At 41.5% G+C, this 18,680-nt stretch overlaps 2 protein-coding genes across 3 annotated transcripts; one reads left to right on the top strand and one right to left on the bottom strand.

Moving 5' to 3' along the window:
- Nucleotides 1-5,060: 5,060 nt before the first annotated feature.
- Nucleotides 5,061-8,595, top strand: LOC146570330 (caspase-3-like). Its single transcript, XM_085281164.1, has 4 exons — nt 5,061-5,311; nt 5,953-6,116; nt 6,227-6,353; nt 7,014-8,595. Exons 1-4 carry the CDS (start codon nt 5,095-5,097, stop codon nt 7,325-7,327), a joined length of 822 nt encoding a protein of 273 aa, XP_085137290.1. The 5' UTR covers nt 5,061-5,094; the 3' UTR covers nt 7,328-8,595.
- Nucleotides 8,596-8,925: 330 nt separating this feature from the next.
- On the bottom strand, nt 8,926-17,356 carry LOC146570331 (caspase-7-like). Of its 2 annotated transcripts, XM_085281165.1 has the most exons (5): nt 17,033-17,356; nt 12,744-12,907; nt 12,507-12,633; nt 11,041-11,103; nt 8,926-9,356 (listed from the first exon to the last, which is right to left on the bottom strand). In XM_085281165.1, exons 1-5 carry the CDS (start codon nt 17,226-17,228, stop codon nt 9,112-9,114), a joined length of 795 nt encoding a protein of 264 aa, XP_085137291.1. In that variant the 5' UTR covers nt 17,229-17,356; the 3' UTR covers nt 8,926-9,111. The 2 variants fall into 2 exon arrangements, with proteins under 2 accessions (XP_085137291.1, XP_085137292.1); XM_085281166.1 differs by lacking the exon at nt 11,041-11,103 and having other exon boundaries at nt 17,033-17,354.
- Between the last annotated feature and the right edge of the window lie 1,324 nt (nt 17,357-18,680).

Raw genomic sequence — 18,680 nt, forward strand, 5'->3', positions numbered from 1 at the left:
GTAAAATCAAACGATCCGTCAATCAAGAATAATGTTGGATCAGTGTTTCAATATTTATATCTTTTATTAGATATTCATGTGGTTTGGTTATTTTCCTTTTGGTTGAAAGTAGACTGAGAGAGGACTTTGTGTTAGCGATTTTAATAGTATTTTTTCATATTAATGTAATTTATCATCTAACTGAATACAATCTATTTGTGTATGATTGTCAGTCCAAAGAGGGAGAGAGGAAAGAGGAGAACGTGAGGAGAAAGTACAAGGTCAGGAAGAACCAGGTAAGAAAACAGACAGGGAACAGTGACAGGCACAACAGAAACTGTTAAACTGACAAAGAGAAAAAACCAGATTTTACTCAAACAATCTGGAAGTTGTGTTCTCCCTATATTAAAGCTGCTGTACAGAATCTGCAAAACAAACTGGGTTGAAACATTTGACCCTCTTTAACAACATTCCAATATAACATTATCATTGATTGGGGAGATTAAAATTAATAATATATTTTTATGTGGTTCAACCACAACTCTACTAAAACCTCAGCCAGTAATAGGTAGGCCAACTTTTGGACTGTCCAGTTGTCTGTATGACTGCTGCAGTACGTGCGCCACATTTGCGCACTATCAGAAAGAGCCAAACGGCCCTGGTGGAGTGAGGAGCTGTAAAGAGAAGTGCTCTGTTTCTAAAAATGTTAAACTTTTTACAGTGTGTACCACCTGAAAGTACCACTATGAAAGCATGAAACCCATAAATCTTACAACACAAAATTTGTATTATTAAATTAGATTTTTATTTGTAATAATTTATTCTGTTTTGGGAGTGTTTTTTATGTATCTGTATTATATTATACATACACATTAAAAGTGAATCTCTGTCCAAACAATGCACTCAGTTTACTTTTTACTCACTATGAGCATCACTCATTATTCTCCCCCAGTAATTAAGGTTAGGATATGTTTTCTTTTTTATTCCAATCCATTCTTCTTTTGCAGCATTTAAATAACCTTGATCAGATTTGATGGTTTTGTTACAGACTTTTCAGAAAAGTGTTTTGCTTTTCTTTCACAAATATGGGGATTAAATTGTGTTAAAATGTACAAAACAGTGATGTCATGTTTTGAGACGAGGACCCAGGCACAGAGAGACTTGATGAATTTAAGAATCTTATGATTTATCTTGCCAGGCTGGGCAGCTCTCTGGGTGAAAAGCTCTAATCCTAGAATCGCCCCTGGTTAAGCGACTGGAAAAGAAAAATTTAATTTAATATATTTATTTATGTTTTTTTGTTCATTATTTGTTTGTATAATTGAAGACAGTTAAATGAAATTAATGAGTGGATTAATCCCAGATTATCCCAGATTAAGAAATTACATCATCAAAGCAGTGAAACATAATAACACATGCATAACAAATAATAAAGGAATTCAAGGATCAATAAAAAATTGAAACAATAAAACTACCTGAATAAATGAGTAAATAAAGAAATATTATAAAATAAATAAATACTTGAATAAATGAATGATAAAACGTTATAAATGTAATACAAATAATTGCAAATATGTAAATAAAGCAAATCAAGATATGAATCTTTTTCTTCTTCTTCCAAGTGCTTCCTTTAGGTGGTGCCACAGTGGATCATCTGCCTCCATCAATCCTTTCTGTTTGATTTATTTTGCCTGAAACAAATATTTAAATAAAATCAGAATAACAAATAGATGGTTAAATTGATACATTTAAATATCTAAGGATTCCCAGAGTGTGGACCAAAGGTGCTGCAGGTGGGCTGCAGTAATAACTGAAGGTCATTGTAGTATTAATCATTTATCGCCAGCAGCGTGTGATTTTTATGTCATTTTAAATAAAAAATGTGTAATCACTGTGACAGAATTAAGATCTTTGATTGGGTCATAAATGTGTGGGACAGCAGCATTCTTGACTTTAGGAATGAGTGATCTAATTAAATAGTGAGGAATAGATAAATAGATAGAGGCCATGATGGAGGGGTCAATCAAATTAGATGTGTGGATGTTGGAGGATGAGATTCCCACAGAGGATCAGTTTGGAAATCAAGGCGGGAATTAAAAGAAAGACATACAGAGAGAAAGAAGGAAGAAGAAGACATAGAGTGAATATCTACAGAAATTAAACAATAAATAATTTTTTACTTAAATATTTTGGAGGGATATGCAAATGTCTATTTTTTTAATTATTTGTAAGGACTACATTTTGTATTTATAAATGATCAACTTCTTGTTTTTTCTACTGAATTAATGTTTTTTTCTGTTGTGTGTGGGAGCAGCCGACCTCATCGAGAATTTCCTTTGGGATGAAGTCTGATGAATTAAAATGAAATAAAGACGGGTGTTCGTGCACATATGTGAGCGTGTTCAAGGATTCCTGGAATGCTTTGATTTGTTTACGTGTTATTTTTTATGGACACCTTGTTCCCGTGTGCGGCAGGAAAAGCAGGTTTCCTCTGAGGCATGAGATGCTGATAGGTCAGGCGTGTGACCTGTGATCAAAGTTTACGAGCAGCTGACAGATTAATTCATGAGTGTGACTACAGCAGACAGCACAGCGCAAACAGCTACGTTCCTCACTCACTTCAATCTCTGCAGCAGTCAACCAGACTCCACCACATTACATCTGCATGAGTCAGTCTGTTCTTTATTTATAGAGTGTGTCTCATTACATGCAAACTCAACAAGCTTAAAAAATTAAATCATTGTTTTAATATAGTGCAAAATGACAACAACAGTCACATCAAGGTGCTTTACACTGTAAGCTAGAGACCCTACAACAATACAGAGAAAACCTATCAATCACACAACCCCCTGTGAGCAAGACTTTGGTGACAGTGGGAAGGAAAAAAATCCCTTTAAAGTGGAATAAACCTCTGGGAGAACCAGACTCAGAGAGGACTCTGCTGTAACTGGGGGTGAGGGGAGGAAGACAGGACAAAGACGCAGAACATAAAACCAAAAACCCCTTGTTATCTCGTAGGGACACTTTAACTTCCCCTCAGTTCATCTGCTGCCTGAAACATGAAGCTCAGATAGTCAGCAGTCAGTCCCGTCAGACACCCATAGACACTTCTTGACTTGACTTCAGATGACTTCATCTGACCAATAATATGTCCGCTAGGGCTATGACCAAAATCTCATATCCTGATATAAAACATTTATCATCCCGACAATGATATATATGACAAAAATGTTAAATTTTCTTTAAATTCTGTGAATCCCGGGCAATTCAACTTGTGTGAAGTGTTTTCAGGTGGGCATCATGCACCCGGAGTTGAGTGTATCGACCGATGCGTGAAACAATGCATTTTTAGACATAGGTTGTAACGGCTCCAATTTTCTTTGTGATTATTTATTGCACGGGGAAAAGCCTGTTGTAACGTTTGAGTCTAAGGTTTATTTTCAGCACCAGACGGCTGTGTTTTGCTTCTCATCCATAAACTCTCCATACTCTTTCACATGATTCTTGCGTAGTGTCAGGGTTCTCGGTCGGTTCGACCCAGCATTTTGAGTTTATCATGTTTTGGTTTATTTTTGAATGATCGTTTTGTTACTCTTGTGCTTTGTTGATTATTATTAGAATTCTATCTTTCTGTTTATTCGTTTTCAAGGATTTGTTGTCTCATGTATAGTTTGAGTTCCATGTGTTATTTTCTGTCTGCCTCTCAGTGTTGAGTCTGTGTCTTTGTGTAGTGATTTCGTGTTTCCTGTTTTATTGTGAAGGTCTGCGTCTCATGTGAGTGTATTCAGTTTTACCTCCCTTGTCTCGTCTCGTTAATTACTTCCAGCTGTGTCCCCCACCTGTGTGTAATCGCCCTGTGTTTCTCTGAGTGTATTTAAGTCGTGTATTCTGTTGTAATAGTTGCTGGTCCGTCTGTCCATCCACCGTGTTTCATCTGTGTGTTCTCCCTGCTGTCCATCGTCATTTACCTCTACCAATCCTCCTTCATGTTTGTGTTCATGTTCAGTAGATTAGTTCTTTCCAGTATAGTTTAGCTTAATCTCTGTTTGCCATTTTTTCCCCTGTGCTTTGTGTTTCAATAAACCGCCTTCACATCTTCACGAGTGCCTGCAATTGGATCCTCCTTTATTTTTCCCCACACAGCTCATCTCACTCGCCGTGACACATAGGTGGTAGAAGAGGTTTGCCGTGTTTGAGTCTGAGGTGGGGACCAGTTTCATGCATAATTTGCATAGTACAGTTTTCTGGTCCGTGTCAGACTTTTCATAACCAAACCATGTCAATGCTACAGAGGGAGCCCCTCGTTTAGAAATAAGGTCCTCGATTTGTTTTGAATGGTCCTTCTGCTTGTCATCATTTCAGTTTATTATTTTTTATAAATCTCAACAGGATCTTCAGCTTCATTGTGAAAGGTTTATGTGGAAAACAAACAAATGGAAGGCGGAGCCACACAGTGGGTTTACCATCATTGTTGCTAACGACAACGCGTAAAAACAGTTGCGTAGTGTGGTTATTTTAAATATAAGAGAAAGAGAGAACTTAATATAGCCACTACAGGGACCTGATTTTAAACCATCTGTCGGGAGTTTTCAGGATCACTGAAAGATTCAGACGACCAAACAAACCCCACAGCCAGTGAAGTAGAATAAGGCAGAATAAAGTGGAAACACTCACTTTTATTTAGGTTTTTACTCACAGGGGTGGCAAAAGTCTTGCTTGGAGTGAAACAAACTTTATTTGTAAAGATGACAAACACAAACTTCACATTTTTAGTAAAGTGTTTTTATTAAAATCAAAAATCATAAAAGGCTTTAAAAACTCCTCGATTGTTTTCTGTTACTGCAGGAAAATGTTTGTGTGCCGTGAAATGATGACATGTCATCCGTGAGTGGAACACACCTGGATATCTGGCACAGCGAGAAAAAACATGAAGTTGTGTAAGACTTGAGCACATAAGGCTGATAAGGCAGCAGAGGAAGTTCCAGGTAAGGTAAAGAGGTGTGGTCACACCTTTACAGCTCAGGGGCTCTTAAAATACTTTCAGTGCAGAGCCAGGAGCTTAAATCTGACAGAGACTCACAGAGACAGAGCTCAGCGGACCTCAGCTACATCACCATGTCCCAGCAGAGACGACCAGTGGGTGGGAAGGCTGAGGTGAACCGGGCAGTGGTGGTGTCCGTGGCCGAGTTTTACCCCGGGGTGAAGATGGGGAACAGGGCCGGAGCCAAGAGGGATGCCAAGAGGCTCCACAGTACCCTCAGCAGGCGGGGCTTTAAGGTGGAGTTGCACAGCGACCTGAGCGGCGCCGAAATCTACGAGCTGTTTGAGAAAGGTAACCAATCGCATCACCCCGAAAAGCCCACTTCCAACAATAAAAACAGGACGCAAAACATTCTAACTTTATTTAAACACAGCACAGAGACAAAATATTTAAATTGAGAGAGCTTTCAGCCAAGAACTCATTCATTTAAAAAAACAGCTGATGTCACAGAAACTCAGAGGGGGCGGGGCATCAGTGCCCACAGCAGGGCCTGCGTCTGTGAGCCCAGATAAGGAAACATTTGCAGCTCCATCTCCCTGACAGACACGCAGCTTTAACATTACAGTCTCTGTGTGTGTGTCCACACACACAGACACACCTCTGTTCTATTTACAGGTAAAGGTGAGGCTTACACTGCCCTGACACTCATTGGTGACATGCCAGCGCTGACTGATACATTTGTAATTATATAACATGTGAGGATGTGATTATATGAGTGTGTTTTACAGTGATGGTGATTAAACACTGTTACAACTGATTTCCACTCATAGATCAAACATAGGTCATAAAGTTTCATTAGTTTGAATCTTCTGCATGTGAACGTAAACACAGGCTGGCATACCTGCTGCCATGTATCCAGTGGTATGGCTGCTGTGAGAATGCTGACTGAGGGTCACTGACAGCACTACTGTCTGTTTGTGTCTGTTCTGCAGAGAGCAGGCGGCCCGTGAAGGACTGCTTCCTGGCTGTCTTGTCGTCTCACGGGGAGGAGGACTGCGTGTTCGGAGCCGACGGCAAACCCGTCCGGCTGTCTCGGATCTTCGCATATTTTGACAACGAGTGCATGGAGAATAAGGCCAAAGTGTTCCTCATACAGGTAGGTGGCAGAAGGGCGAGGACAACATGAGTTTAGGTCGTGTCGAGGGAATCAAATGATCTGTTTTCTTCTGTGATGCTGAGGTCATCCTTTTGATGCTGTCTCTGCAGGCGTGTCGCGGAGACGCTCTGGATGATGGAGTGGAGGTGGACTCGGCCGGTGACGCCACCGACTGCAGCTTCTCCCTCCACCTCTCAGTTCCTGTAGATACAGCTGTGATGTATGCCACGCCCCCAGGTAAACACCAAGCCTTCAACAGACCACCACCACTACCCTCTAAACCTCCTCAGCGGCCACTCAGACCTCCTAAACTACCCTTCAAACCTCCTGACAGGCAGCATAACCATTTTATCCATCCCTAGAACCTCCACAGTTACCATGAAACATAGAAATTAAACCATCTTTATGACAACTGCAACACTTGCAATATGATCACATCTCTTCAGGGACTTTTAAGACCTACCAAAGGACTTCTAAACCTCCTTAGTAACCAGAGAAATCTTCTATACTACCCATTAACCTCCTCTATGACTACTGAAATCATTTTAACTGTTCATGGAATCTCCTCACCTGCCACAAAAGTGCCCAACTACCTGTAGACTCTCCCCAATTACTGCAGACCTCTAACTTCCTCTGAGGCCCGCATACCTTTCCAGCTGATCCTGGAGAACCTCCTTCATGACGCACAAACACATTAAAAAAAAAAACTCAGAGCTTTTTTGGTTGGCAGAAACCTTTATATGATGGTTGATACAACAACACAAGTCCAACTCCGGATACTAATAAATCGTGATTTTCTTTCTCAGTTATGTCCTCAGGAGCTCTCAGAATTCTTCAGAGGTTGTACGTGTTTAACCATGTCAGATTTCTCTGTTTACCTCCTCCTCTCTCCATCAGGTTACGGAGCCTTCATGAGCCCGCTTGGATCCGTCTTCCTTCAGACGTTCTGCACTTTGTTGGAGGACGAGGCCCATCAGAACCTGGAGCTGACTCGCCTGATGACCCGCCTCTCCCACAGGGTGGCCTACACCTTCCAGGCCAAAGGTCGTGAGCTGGGCGGGAAGAAAGAGATGCCGTGCTTCCTGACACGACTGACCAGAGAGGTGTTCCTGTCCTCAGAGTCAGAGAGAGCCGGAAAAGCAGAGGGAATCTCAGCCACATTACTGGTTGGTACTGAGAGCACCAGAACACGGACACCTTCCATCAGTTAGACCAAATCACGGCAGAGCACATGGAGGAATGGAAATGATCTTGTTTTTGTGTGGTGTCGTTCTAAAACTGTGTGAAGAAAATGTTTAGCATGTCCTGTACATATGTATGTATGCACTTTATTATTTATCTGCAAATACACAATGTTTGATACAGTCACGGGTCTGCTTGGTCTATTTCCTGAACATCTGTCAGTAACAGGCGTAAATCATCATGCCTGACCAGGTAAACGTGTTTATAGGACGATGCAGACATCGTAAACACACTGGAGCCTGAGCTGGAAACCCTGCACGTTCTTTTTTACAGAGCGGTTGGTGAGATGCAGGGGTAACTTCTGCGAGGCTCATTAATGCTGAATATATCTGCAGGTCAGGGAAGCTCTTTCTGACATCTGAAAACATCTGGACTCTGTGAAGCAGAAACAGGTCAGGAGAGCTGAAAAGCATGAGAGTTTGATCTGCCGTCTGTAGCTCTGCACTGACCTGCGGATGATTTTGTGGAGAGGTCTGTGAACTTGCTCTGTCTTTCCAAGCTTGTGACGTTAGAGAACGAGGATGATGATGTTTGTTTCACGCCTTCAGATTTTAATCATGTGGTCAGAATAAACTCAGTTTGTGACAGGAGCTTCTTTTTTTTACCTTTGTGAATGTAACACTGGAACTATTTTGCTTCTAGAGCACCACTGAATATCCATGTAACGTGTCTAAGTTGTGAATGAAGAGGGTGTAGTGATGTGATGGAGCAGTTGTGGGGAAGTGAAACAGCTGAGTTCTGGGAAATGTCGTGCTGTGTGTCAGACATGAATCATAAATGTGTTGCAGGTACTAAACTGAAAGTAGATGAAGGAAGGCCTCAGGACAAAACCGCTCCCACACCTCTGTGAGCGTAAACTTCCCGACCTGCTGACTGCTCATTCCACGTCACATGATCTGCTTTATTACATATTCAGTGATAACAGGTGTGGACTCTGTAAGTTCTGGTTCACGTCCAGACAGGAAGTACTCAAACCCAGACAGACTGACTTTATGTGATCCCACACGTGTCTCTGTATGAACACACACCTGCTGACTCAAGGAGATGACTCAGAAACATCTCCACCTAAGATTCTCACAACTCCTGTAAGAGGACAAAATATGTGAAATGTAAATCCAGCCTGACCCTGCAGGTTGATTGGTCACCTGTTAACAGATGTAAAGTTCAAACCCTCACCTGGTTTCTGGTTTAAATGCTTAAACATGTGACTCATCCACAGCTGTACCTTCACACTGCTGATGAAGAGGTTAAAACTTTTAAATTACTGTTTATACCGACCTGTTAGACTCACATATGCAGTAAATCTTACATTTTATTGTTAAACATGTGACGGTGTTCTTCAGACTGACACTTTAGTTTAGGAATAATCTTTTTCTTCAACCAACAATTCAAGATTTATTTGTAATGTCTCAATACAGGAGTAGAAATTTTTAAGCACTATAAAAGATTTCTGCACCTACTCCAAATTACTGTTTTTTATTATTAAAAACTACCTGCTGTTAATTTCTGATACTCAGTTATTTGTTCATATTCAGATGTATTTATCAAAGGAAAAATAAATGCAGATATAAAAATGTGTGACTACGTGGATAATGAGTGAATAAGTGAAGAAATAACCTTCATAAATGAGAAAATAAGCTCCAGTTTATTGCAGTCGCATTAAAGTGGATCAATGAACAGCTGAAGTTTGTGAAACTTCTCAAAAAATGGTGACACAACATCTTCAAGAACTTTAGGAAAACCTTTCCCAGGATCAGAGATCTTCTCTCTCTGACTCTGAGGACAGGAACACCTCTCTGGTCAGTCGTGTCAGGAAGCACGGCATCTCTTTCTTCCCGCCCAGCTCACGACCTTTGGCCTGGAAGGTGTAGGCCACCCTGTGGGAGAGGCGGGTCATCAGGCGAGTCAGCTCCAGGTTCTGATGGGCCTCGTCCTCCAACAAAGTGCAGAACGTCTGAAGGAAGACGGATCCAAGCGGGCTCATGAAGGCTCCGTAACCTGATGGAGAGAGGAGGAGGTAAACAGAGATACTGGTCTCTGGACCGTGGTGAAAAATCTGCAGATTATTGATTCAGACAAATGTCACCACCAGGTGTCAAAAATGAAGAGGTTCTGTGGTCTCTTCAAAGGTGTTAGAGTTTTCAGAGAGGGTTCTGTAGGATTTGGACAACACTACTAAAACACTACTTGAGTTGTCAGGAAAAGGTTCTAGAGGTCCTCACAAAGTTGTAGGACTCACTGAGGAAGTTGCACTGGTATTTTAAGTTTAAGGGATCCTGGAGAAAGGGAGCCTTGAGGAGATTAGACTGGTCAGTGAGAAGGTTCAAGGTTCTCTGGTAGGCTGGTTATGGCCAGAGAGACTTAAACAGCTGTTTGAAAAGTGAACTTAATATTTAGGATGAAGAAGGTCACCTAGATTCAGTTAGGAATGTGCAGTGGTCATTACAGAGGTTCAAGGGCTTTGTAGTCATTGTGGAGCCTCTAAGCGTAGTTCACGAGGTTTCAGTTGTCAATAAAATGTTTGAGGGGTCTTTAGGATGCTGTAGCAGTCACTGGGGAAGTTTTATGATCACAAAAAAGGTTCAACAGATTCTTTAGAAGATAGAGGTCTGCAGTAATTGGGGAGAGTCTACAGGTAGTTGGGCACTTTTGTGGCAGGTGAGGAGATTCCATGAACAGTTAAAATGATTTCAGTAGTCATAGAGGAGGTTAATGGGTAGCAGGGGCGATTCTAGGATTAGAGCTTTGGAGGTGCTGAGCACCCAGAGAGCTGCCCAGCCAGGCAAGATAAATCATAAGATTCTTAAATTCATCAAGTCTCTCTGTCCCTGGGTCCTCGTCTCAAAACATGACATCACTGTTTTGTACATTTTAACACAATTTAATCCCCATATTTGTGAAAGAAAAGCAAAAAACTTTTCTGAAAAGTCTGTAACAAAACCATCAAATCTGATCAAGGTTATTTAAATGCTGCAAAAGAAGAATGGATTGGAATAAAAAAGAAAACATATCCTAACCTTCATTACTGGGGGAGAATAATGAGTGATGCTCATAGTGAGTAAAAAGTAAACTGAGTGCATTGTTTGGACAGAGATTCACTTTTAATGTGTATGTATAATATAATACAGATACATAAAAAAACACTCCCAAAACAGAATAAATTATTACAAATAAAAATCTAATTTAATAATACAAATTTTGTGTTGTAAGATTTATGGGTTTCATGCTTTCATAGTGGTACTTTCAGGTGGTACACACTGTAAAAAGTTTAACATTTTTAGAAACAGAGCACTTCTCTTTACAGCTCCTCACTCCACCAGGGCCGTTTGGCTCTTTCTGATAGTGCGCAAATGTGGCGCACGTACTGCAGCAGTCATACAGACAACTGGACAGTCCAAAAGTTGGCCTACCTATTACTGGCTGAGGTTTTAGTAGAGTTGTGGTTGAACCACATAAAAATATATTATTAATTTTAATCTCCCCAATCAATTATAATGTTATATTGGAATGTTGTTAAAGAGGGTCAAATGTTTCAACCCAGTTTGTTTTGCAGATTCTGTATAGCAGCTTTAATATAGGGAGGACACAACTTCCAGATTGTTTGAGTAAAATCTGGTTTTTTCTCTTTGTCAGTTTAACAGTTTCTGTTTTGCCTGTCACTGTTCCCTGTCTGTTTTCTTACCTGGTTCTTCCTGACCTTGTACTTTCTCCTCACGTTCTCCTCTTTCCTCTCTCCCTCTTTGGACTGACAATCATACACAAATAGATTGTATTCAATTAGATGATAAATTACATTAATATGAAAAAATACTATTAAAATCGCTAACACAAAGTCCTCTCTCAGTCTACTTTCAACCAAAAGGAAAATAACCAAACCACATGAATATCTAATAAAAGATATAAATATTGAAACACTGATCCAACATTATTCTTGATTGACGGATCGTTTGATTTTACACTTTTACCTGAATGTGGCTCCTTTTAAAAAAAAACAAAACAAAAAACAAAAACAACTTCCTTATATCCATTATGAACCTGGCTGTCTCTCTGTACAAAAAAAATGGTAAATGGCCTGTATTTGTATAGCGCTTTACTAGTCCCTAAGGACCCCAAAGCGCTTTACGCATCCAGTCATCCACACATTCACACACTGGTGCTGGCAAGCTACATTGTAGCCACAGCCACCCTGGGGCGCACTGACATGTGTGCGCCCCAGGGTGGTCCCAAAACACACACGCACGCACACACACACACACACACACACACACACACACACACACACACACAACAGGAGTTCTAAGGTTAATGGGCATTCGGTCAGTTAGCTAGTTAGTATCGATTTAAAACAGGACAGTGGTAACAACAGCAGGCTACGGACAATTTTAAGTTTTAGGTTTTCAAATGTCACTGATTTTACTGCAGTGTAGGACAAATTGTAGGGTAGCAAACATCGCTGGAAAACAAGTTTTTTTACACCCTGCTTACCTGGTGTAATGTTTTTCAGTAAAAAGAAACATGGTCTGACTCCTACCAACTATATAAAGAGTAACAGAAGGTTAAATGCAGCTAATATGTCCTGTTTTAAGCCAGGCACTCACACCTCTGCTCCGCTGCGTCTCAGCCACCATCGCTCTGGCAGCAACGGCGCTAGAGCCAGAACAGGGGAGAGCTGGAACAAACCATTTTGGGAGGGGGGGGTTATACATACTTTTGTTGTTAAAATGTTCCATCTCAATTACGTACTGTATGCTTTTTATATTTTTAGCAGTGTGTCACACAAACAGCAAATATTGTCAAAAAAGTAAGAAATCTTTGGGGGTGCTTTGATTTGTGACATCTAAAATCTTTGGGGGGCTAAAATCGCCCCTGATGGGTAGTATAGAAGATTTCTCTGGTTACTAAGGAGGTTTAGAAGTCCTTTGGTAGGTCTTAAAAGTCCCTAAAGAGATGTGATCATATTGCAAGTGTTGCAGTTGTCATAAAGATGGTTTAAGTTCTATGTTTCACGGTAACTGTGGAGGTTCTAGGGATGGATAAAATGGTTATGCTGCCTGTCAGGAGGTTTGAAGGGTAGTTTAGGAGGTCTGAGTGGCCGCTGAGGAGGTTTAGAGGGTAGTGGTGGTGGTCTGTTGAAGGCTTGGTGTTTACCTGGGGGCGTGGCATACATCACAGCTGTATCTACAGGAACTGAGAGGTGGAGGGAGAAGCTGCAGTCGGTGGCGTCACCGGCCGAGTCCACCTCCACTCCATCATCCAGAGCGTCTCCGCGACACGCCTGCAGAGACAGCATCAAGAGGATGACCTCAGCATCACAGAAGAAAACAGATCATTTGATTCCCTCGACACGACCTAAACTCATGTTGTCCTCGCCCTTCTGCCACCTACCTGTATGAGGAACACTTTGGCCTTATTCTCCATGCACTCGTTGTCAAAATATGCGAAGATCCGAGACAGCCGGACGGGTTTGCCGTCGGCTCCGAACACGCAGTCCTCCTCCCCGTGAGACGACAAGACAGCCAGGAAGCAGTCCTTCACGGGCCGCCTGCTCTCTGCAGAACAGACACAAACAGTTGTGCCGTCAGCAGAGATGGGCAGTAACTCGTTACTGTAATCCGATTACTTTTTCGAGTAACGAGTAAAGTAAGGGATTACTATTGCAAAAAAGATAATTAGATTACTGTTACTTTCCCATAAGTACGCTGCATTACTGCGTTAATAAAACCGTGATTTATTTGCGAGAGTGTCTCATGACAATGACGTAAGTGCGACGTTCGTGGCAACAGCTGTGTGCAGATCAACAATGGATAATATAACGAGTGCAGGAGAGAGTATGAGCGTGCAGCGTTTAAAGCGTGGAAGTACTGACCTTACTTTGAGTTTGATTCCGTAATAAGTGACAAAAACATTAGCGTCTGTTGTGTGTGGGAAGAAAAGTTCTTTTTACAGCGAAAAAACCCCTAAATGTCCGAGCAAGCACCAAATACGCTGCTGCTGGAATCTGAAATTCACAGAGAAACTCCCAGATCCTTCCACTGACATGATGGCTGCGGCACACCTGCACCAGGGCAAACCTCCGCCTGCCCCACTTCTGCTATATAGGTTAAAATAGAGCAACAGGACCGCTGAGACTTTGATTTTATTTATTTTCTTTTGTGTTTTACTTGCATCTATTTGAAAGAGAGAGTGTAAACACAAAAAATATTTTATTTTATGTGCTGGAATGTGCAGACAATAGGTTTAAATGTTAAACAAATTTCTTCCAGTCAGAGAATGTTGCATATAATTTAATGTTTGCTTGATGCATAAAGTTAAAAGATTAAAACTGATAAAACAAGTATTAAAAAGAGACTTTTTCATTTGATTACATTTTGTATGATGGATTATGCAGAAAAAGTAGAATTGGGCTGAAAGATCTATCGCTTTATCACCTATTTAGGGGATAAATCATGTTTTAAAAAGTAACTAAGTAACTAATTACTTTTGAAAATAAGTAATCAGTAAAGTAACTGGATTACTTTTTTCGGGAAGTAACCAGTAATTAGTTACTGATTACTTTTTTCAAGTAACTTGACCAACTTTGGCCGTCAGTGACCCTCAGTCAGCATTCTCACAGCAGCCATAACACTGGATACAGTGGGGCAAAAAGTATTTAGTCAGCCACCGATTGTGCAAGTTCCCCCACCTAAAATGATGACAGAGGTCAGTAATTTGCACCAGAGGTACACTTCAACTGTGAGAGACAGAATGTGGAAAAAAATAAATAAAAAAAATCCATGAATCCACATGGTAGGATTTGTAAAGAATTTATTCGTAAATCAGGGTGGAAAATAAGTATTTGGTCAATGACAAAAATACAACTCAATACTTTGTAACATAACCTTTGTTGGCAATAACAGAGGTCAAACGTTTACTATAGGTCTTTACCAGGTTTGCACACACAGTAGCTGGTATTTTGGCCCATTCCTCCATGCAGATCTTCTCGAGAGCAGTGATGTTTTGGGGCTGTCGCCGAGCAACACGGACTTTCAACTCCCGCCACAGATTTTCTATGGGGTTGAGGTCTGGAGACTGGCTAGGCCACTCTAGGACTTTCAAATGCTTCTTACGGAGCCACTCCTTTGTTGCCCGGGCGGTGTGTTTTGGATCATTGTCATGTTGGAAGACCCAGCCTCGTTTCATCTTCAAAGTTCTCACTGATGGAAGGAGGTTTTGGCTCAAAATCTCACGATACATGGCCCCATTCATTCTGTCCTTAACACGGATCAGTCGTCCTGTCCTCTTGGCAGAAAAACAGCCCCATAGCATGATGTTTCCACCCCCATGCTTCACAGTAGGTATGGTGTTCTTGGGATGCAACTCAGTATTCTTCTTCCTCCAAACACGACGAGTTGAGTTTATACCACAAAGTTCTACTTTGGTTTCATCTGACCACATGACATTCTCCCAATCCTCTGCTGTATCATCCATGTGCTCTCTGGCAAACTTCAGACGGGCCTGGACATGCACTGGCTTCAGCAGCGGAACACGTCTGGCACTGCGGGATTTGATTCCCTGCCGTTGTAGTGTGTTACTGATGGTGACCTTTGTTACTTTGGTCCCAGCTCTCTGCAGGTCATTCACCAGGTCCCCCCGTGTGGTTCTGGGATCTTTGCTCACCGTTCTCATGATCATTTTGACCCCACGGGATGAGATCTCGCGTGGAGCCCCAGATCGAGGGAGATTATCAGTGGTCTTGTATGTCTTCCATTTTCTGATGATTGCTCCCACAGTTGATTTTTTCACACCAAGCTGCTTGCCTATTGTAGATTCACTCTTCCCAGTCTGGTGCAGGTCTACAATACTTTTCCTGGTGTCCTTCGAAAGCTGTTTGGTCTTGGCCATGGCGGAGTTTGGAGTCTGACTTTTTGAGGCTGTGGACAGGTGTCTTTTATACAGATGATGAGTTCAAACAGGTGCCATTCATACAGGTAACGAGTGGGGGACAGAAAAGCTTCTTACAGAAGACGTTACAGGTCTGTGAGAGCCAGAGATTTTCCTTGTTTGAGGTGACCAAATACTTATTTTCCACCCTAATTTACGAATAAATTCTTTACAAATCCTACCATGTGAATTCATGGATTTTTTTTTTACATTCTGTCTCTCACAGTTGAAGTGTACCTCTGGTGCAAATTACTGACCTCTGTCATCATTTTAGGTGGGGGAACTTGCACAATCGGTGGCTGACTAAATACTTTTTTGCCCCACTGTACATGGCAGCAGGTATGCACGTGCTCAATGCACATGCGCCTCGTCTGCAGAGTGGTTACTCATGAGAAACAGGAACACTGAAGCAAAAGCCAGCCTGTCTTTATTTTTTATTACCATCTAATAAGTTGTTAGTAATTAAATAGGTGTTACACTGCAGTTCCTCTGACATCCAGCAGAGGCAGCAGGGAGTCTGTCCCCATGTTCTTCCATGTTAAAACTAGTCTTTACAGTCTGATACACAAACTGTTTGGTCTCTCTGCATAATTTCTTAACCCATACCTGTTTAAACTGGATTAAGGCTTAAAGTGTGCATTATTAGGGCCGTGGCCTCTTTGACAAACAGGTGGATGGTGACACAGGTGGCTGTTGCTGCTAGCTATCTGCTAGCTTCACCTCAGCTAACTGAAGTGCAAAAGCAGCCCAGCATAGCCAGGCTTTCTCTGTTTTAGCTGGATTAAATCCAGTCTGAGTTGACCGGCATCACGATGGTGGTTACTGGTTAAGGCATGCATGATGTGACTCTGCGCAAAGCAAACATTATCAGTGGTGAAAGAGCTCTGAAGATTATAAAAATACAGCACCAAATACAGAGCTGGTGCTACTATAAGATCAGTGATTAGATACTTTATTGATCCCACATGGGAAATTGTTAAATGAGCCAACACACCTGGGCTACGTGACCAGTAGTCAGTCATGTGATCGTTCAGATAAGATAAACTTACGATGAACTTTTGTTTTGATGTTGGAGCGAATAAATGACGCACCTCGCCTGTCCTGTGAGAAGCAGGTTCTAGCCTGGAGCTGCTGAATGGCACAGTGAGCTGCTCACAGACACTCTACAGTCAGCTGATCATTCACCTCATCACGCTATGATTCAATTTGCCCTCCGGCCTGCAGCTGTTTGGGTCTTTAATATGTAATAATAGAAATAATATACAACATGGAAGCATCCATCAGTATATTCTTCTTCTTTCTTTAATGTATTAGAGCTAATCGGCACTCGTCTCATGGTGCTCAGAGCTGAAAGTCAATAAATCCATAAATCCATAGAGCAATACATAAATGTCCAGAGCTCGCTGTTCCAGAGTCAGATGCAGGTTTGCACACCTAAGCTGCGCTGTCACAGAGAAAAGAGGCTTTTTCCTTTAGACCGCTGCTGCCGTGAACTTTAACCTTTGACCTGATGGCATGCAGGGACAATAAGCATCTGACTGAGATGACTTTGCTGGGAAGTTTGTACGTGTGCAAGCTGCAGACCTGCTCAGAGCTCTGCATTTACACAGGCGGTCTCACCTGCTGATCAGCAGCACCTGGTTACCTGTGAGATGAGTGAGGCTGGACATGTTCACGCCCACCTGCACATGAGCCCATGCCCGCTGCAGGTGATTTATCCTTCAAACCACACGATGCTTCCATGGAAATGTTACCTTGCACAAACAGCTCGTAGATTTCGTCACCGCTCAGGTCGCTGTGCAGCTCCACCTCGAAGCCTCGCCTGCTGAGGGTGCCGTGAAGCCTCTTGGCGTCTTTCTGGGCTCCGGCCCTGTCCCCCAGACTCACGCCGGGGTCAAACTGGGCCACGGACACTACCACAGCCCGGTTACTCCCTGCTCTGGCATCCATCACGCATCTGTTAGCTCTCCACCTGCAGCAGATGTGAAGGTTCAACCCCGCCTTCTGGCACACCTGACAGTGTGGTGGACTGCCCTGGACAGGTGTTGCACAACTATGTTTTTTCCTTTCCTGCAGGTAACACTGGTCACGATGCCCTCAGCTGTTTGAGTTTCACAATGAGTCAACACTCACCTGCAGACCATAAATCCAGCAGTTTGACAGCAGTGACGTGGCCCAGCACACTGCTAGGAATCAGCAACAACTGCAGGTCAAAGGTCAAGATGTGTCCTTCGGCCTGTGAGCAGCTCAGCTCACAAATGAAAGGCGTGAGCTGAGTGCCTTTGATGTGTGAGATGAGAATAGCAGATTAGATGTGTTTCACTGTAATCTGAGATTAGCAGAAATGAAAATCTCAGTACAATTTATCATCTCTCCCCAGAGATTTATGATATTATAAACTTTAAATTAAACTTTAATATAAACTTTAATCCAAATTTTAAGGGTTTTTTTTTAATCACTGACTGATAAACAATGGTTTAATTTTTAACAGTTTTATCATCTAAGACAAAAAATTAAAAAACAGCAATTTTTCTGTATTCTTACACTGAACTGACAGTTTATTCTTTTTGGAAATGTGCATAAACTGCCATAAATCACTGGGACACAGTCAGGTTTTTTAAGTGATTTTTACTTTTATTTACTTAAAAAAATTTTTTTATGAAATCTTTAATCTTAGAAAGTATCTGGGGTTATTTCTTGATACAATACTCAACAAAAGACTCAAAAACAACACAAACTTCCACAAATCTACTACAAACTGGAACTGGGAACAACATGCTTTTTTGCACTTTTTGCATCTTGCACGTGTCTTCGTCCTGTTTTGTCTACAATATCCTGAACATAACTTTGTATTGTCTCTGTCCAGTCTTTGTGTATTGTTCATAGATATAGTTCGTAATAGTACCTTTTTAGCTCCTAATTTTACCTCAAAATAAAATTATTTTTATTTGTAATTTCTGGTTTTATATCTCTTCGAGATATACTTCTTATATAATTATAATGAACGAGGGGGCTTGGGGTGAAACGGCATTTTGGTATGCTGTATATTGTGTATATTGTTGTACTGACAATAAAGACCTTAAATCTTGAATCTACATGCCATATCAGTGGGAGAAATGTTTCATCATTATCCAGGTGACTTCTTCAGTCTCAGCTAACTGCAGATTTCCAACCTTATAAACAGGACATCTGCATAATGACTGAAACTAGCACACTAACAATATGAGGTCAATTTATGATCATTCATATGCAAATTGTCATGACCATTGTTACAAAATCAATTCTTTTTTATTCCTCGAGGCATCCAGAGACAGCACCGGACTCAGTAGTCATTTTCACAAAACCTTTATTCATCTTCATTCATCTTCATTTAAGCATCTTCTAGAAGGGGAGACGTGCAAG

Source organism: Mchenga conophoros, linkage group LG7 (genome assembly GCF_057382185.1).
Source record: "Mchenga conophoros isolate Kocher_MC1m ecotype Shallow Benthic linkage group LG7, M_conophoros_male_GT1.1, whole genome shotgun sequence".
Taxonomy (NCBI): Eukaryota; Metazoa; Chordata; class Actinopteri; order Cichliformes; family Cichlidae; genus Mchenga; species Mchenga conophoros.

Bases quoted from the DNA above. Each gene is read 5' to 3' on its own strand.
- LOC146570330 (XM_085281164.1), top strand. From the start codon at position 5,095: ATGTCCCAGCAGAGACGACCAGTGGGTGGGAAGGCTGAGGTGAACCGG. The intron at 6,117-6,226 runs GTAGGTGGCAGA...CTGTCTCTGCAG, and splicing joins CCAAAGTGTTCCTCATACAG to GCGTGTCGCGGAGACGCTCT. The intron at 6,354-7,013 runs GTAAACACCAAG...TCTCTCCATCAG, and splicing joins GATGTATGCCACGCCCCCAG to GTTACGGAGCCTTCATGAGC.
- LOC146570331 (XM_085281165.1), bottom strand. From the start codon at position 17,228: ATGGATGCCAGAGCAGGGAGTAACCGGGCTGTGGTAGTGTCCGTGGCC. The intron at 12,634-12,743 runs GTAGGTGGCAGA...CTGTCTCTGCAG, and splicing joins CCAAAGTGTTCCTCATACAG to GCGTGTCGCGGAGACGCTCT. The intron at 11,104-12,506 runs GTAAACACCAAG...TATGATTGTCAG, and splicing joins GATGTATGCCACGCCCCCAG to TCCAAAGAGGGAGAGAGGAA.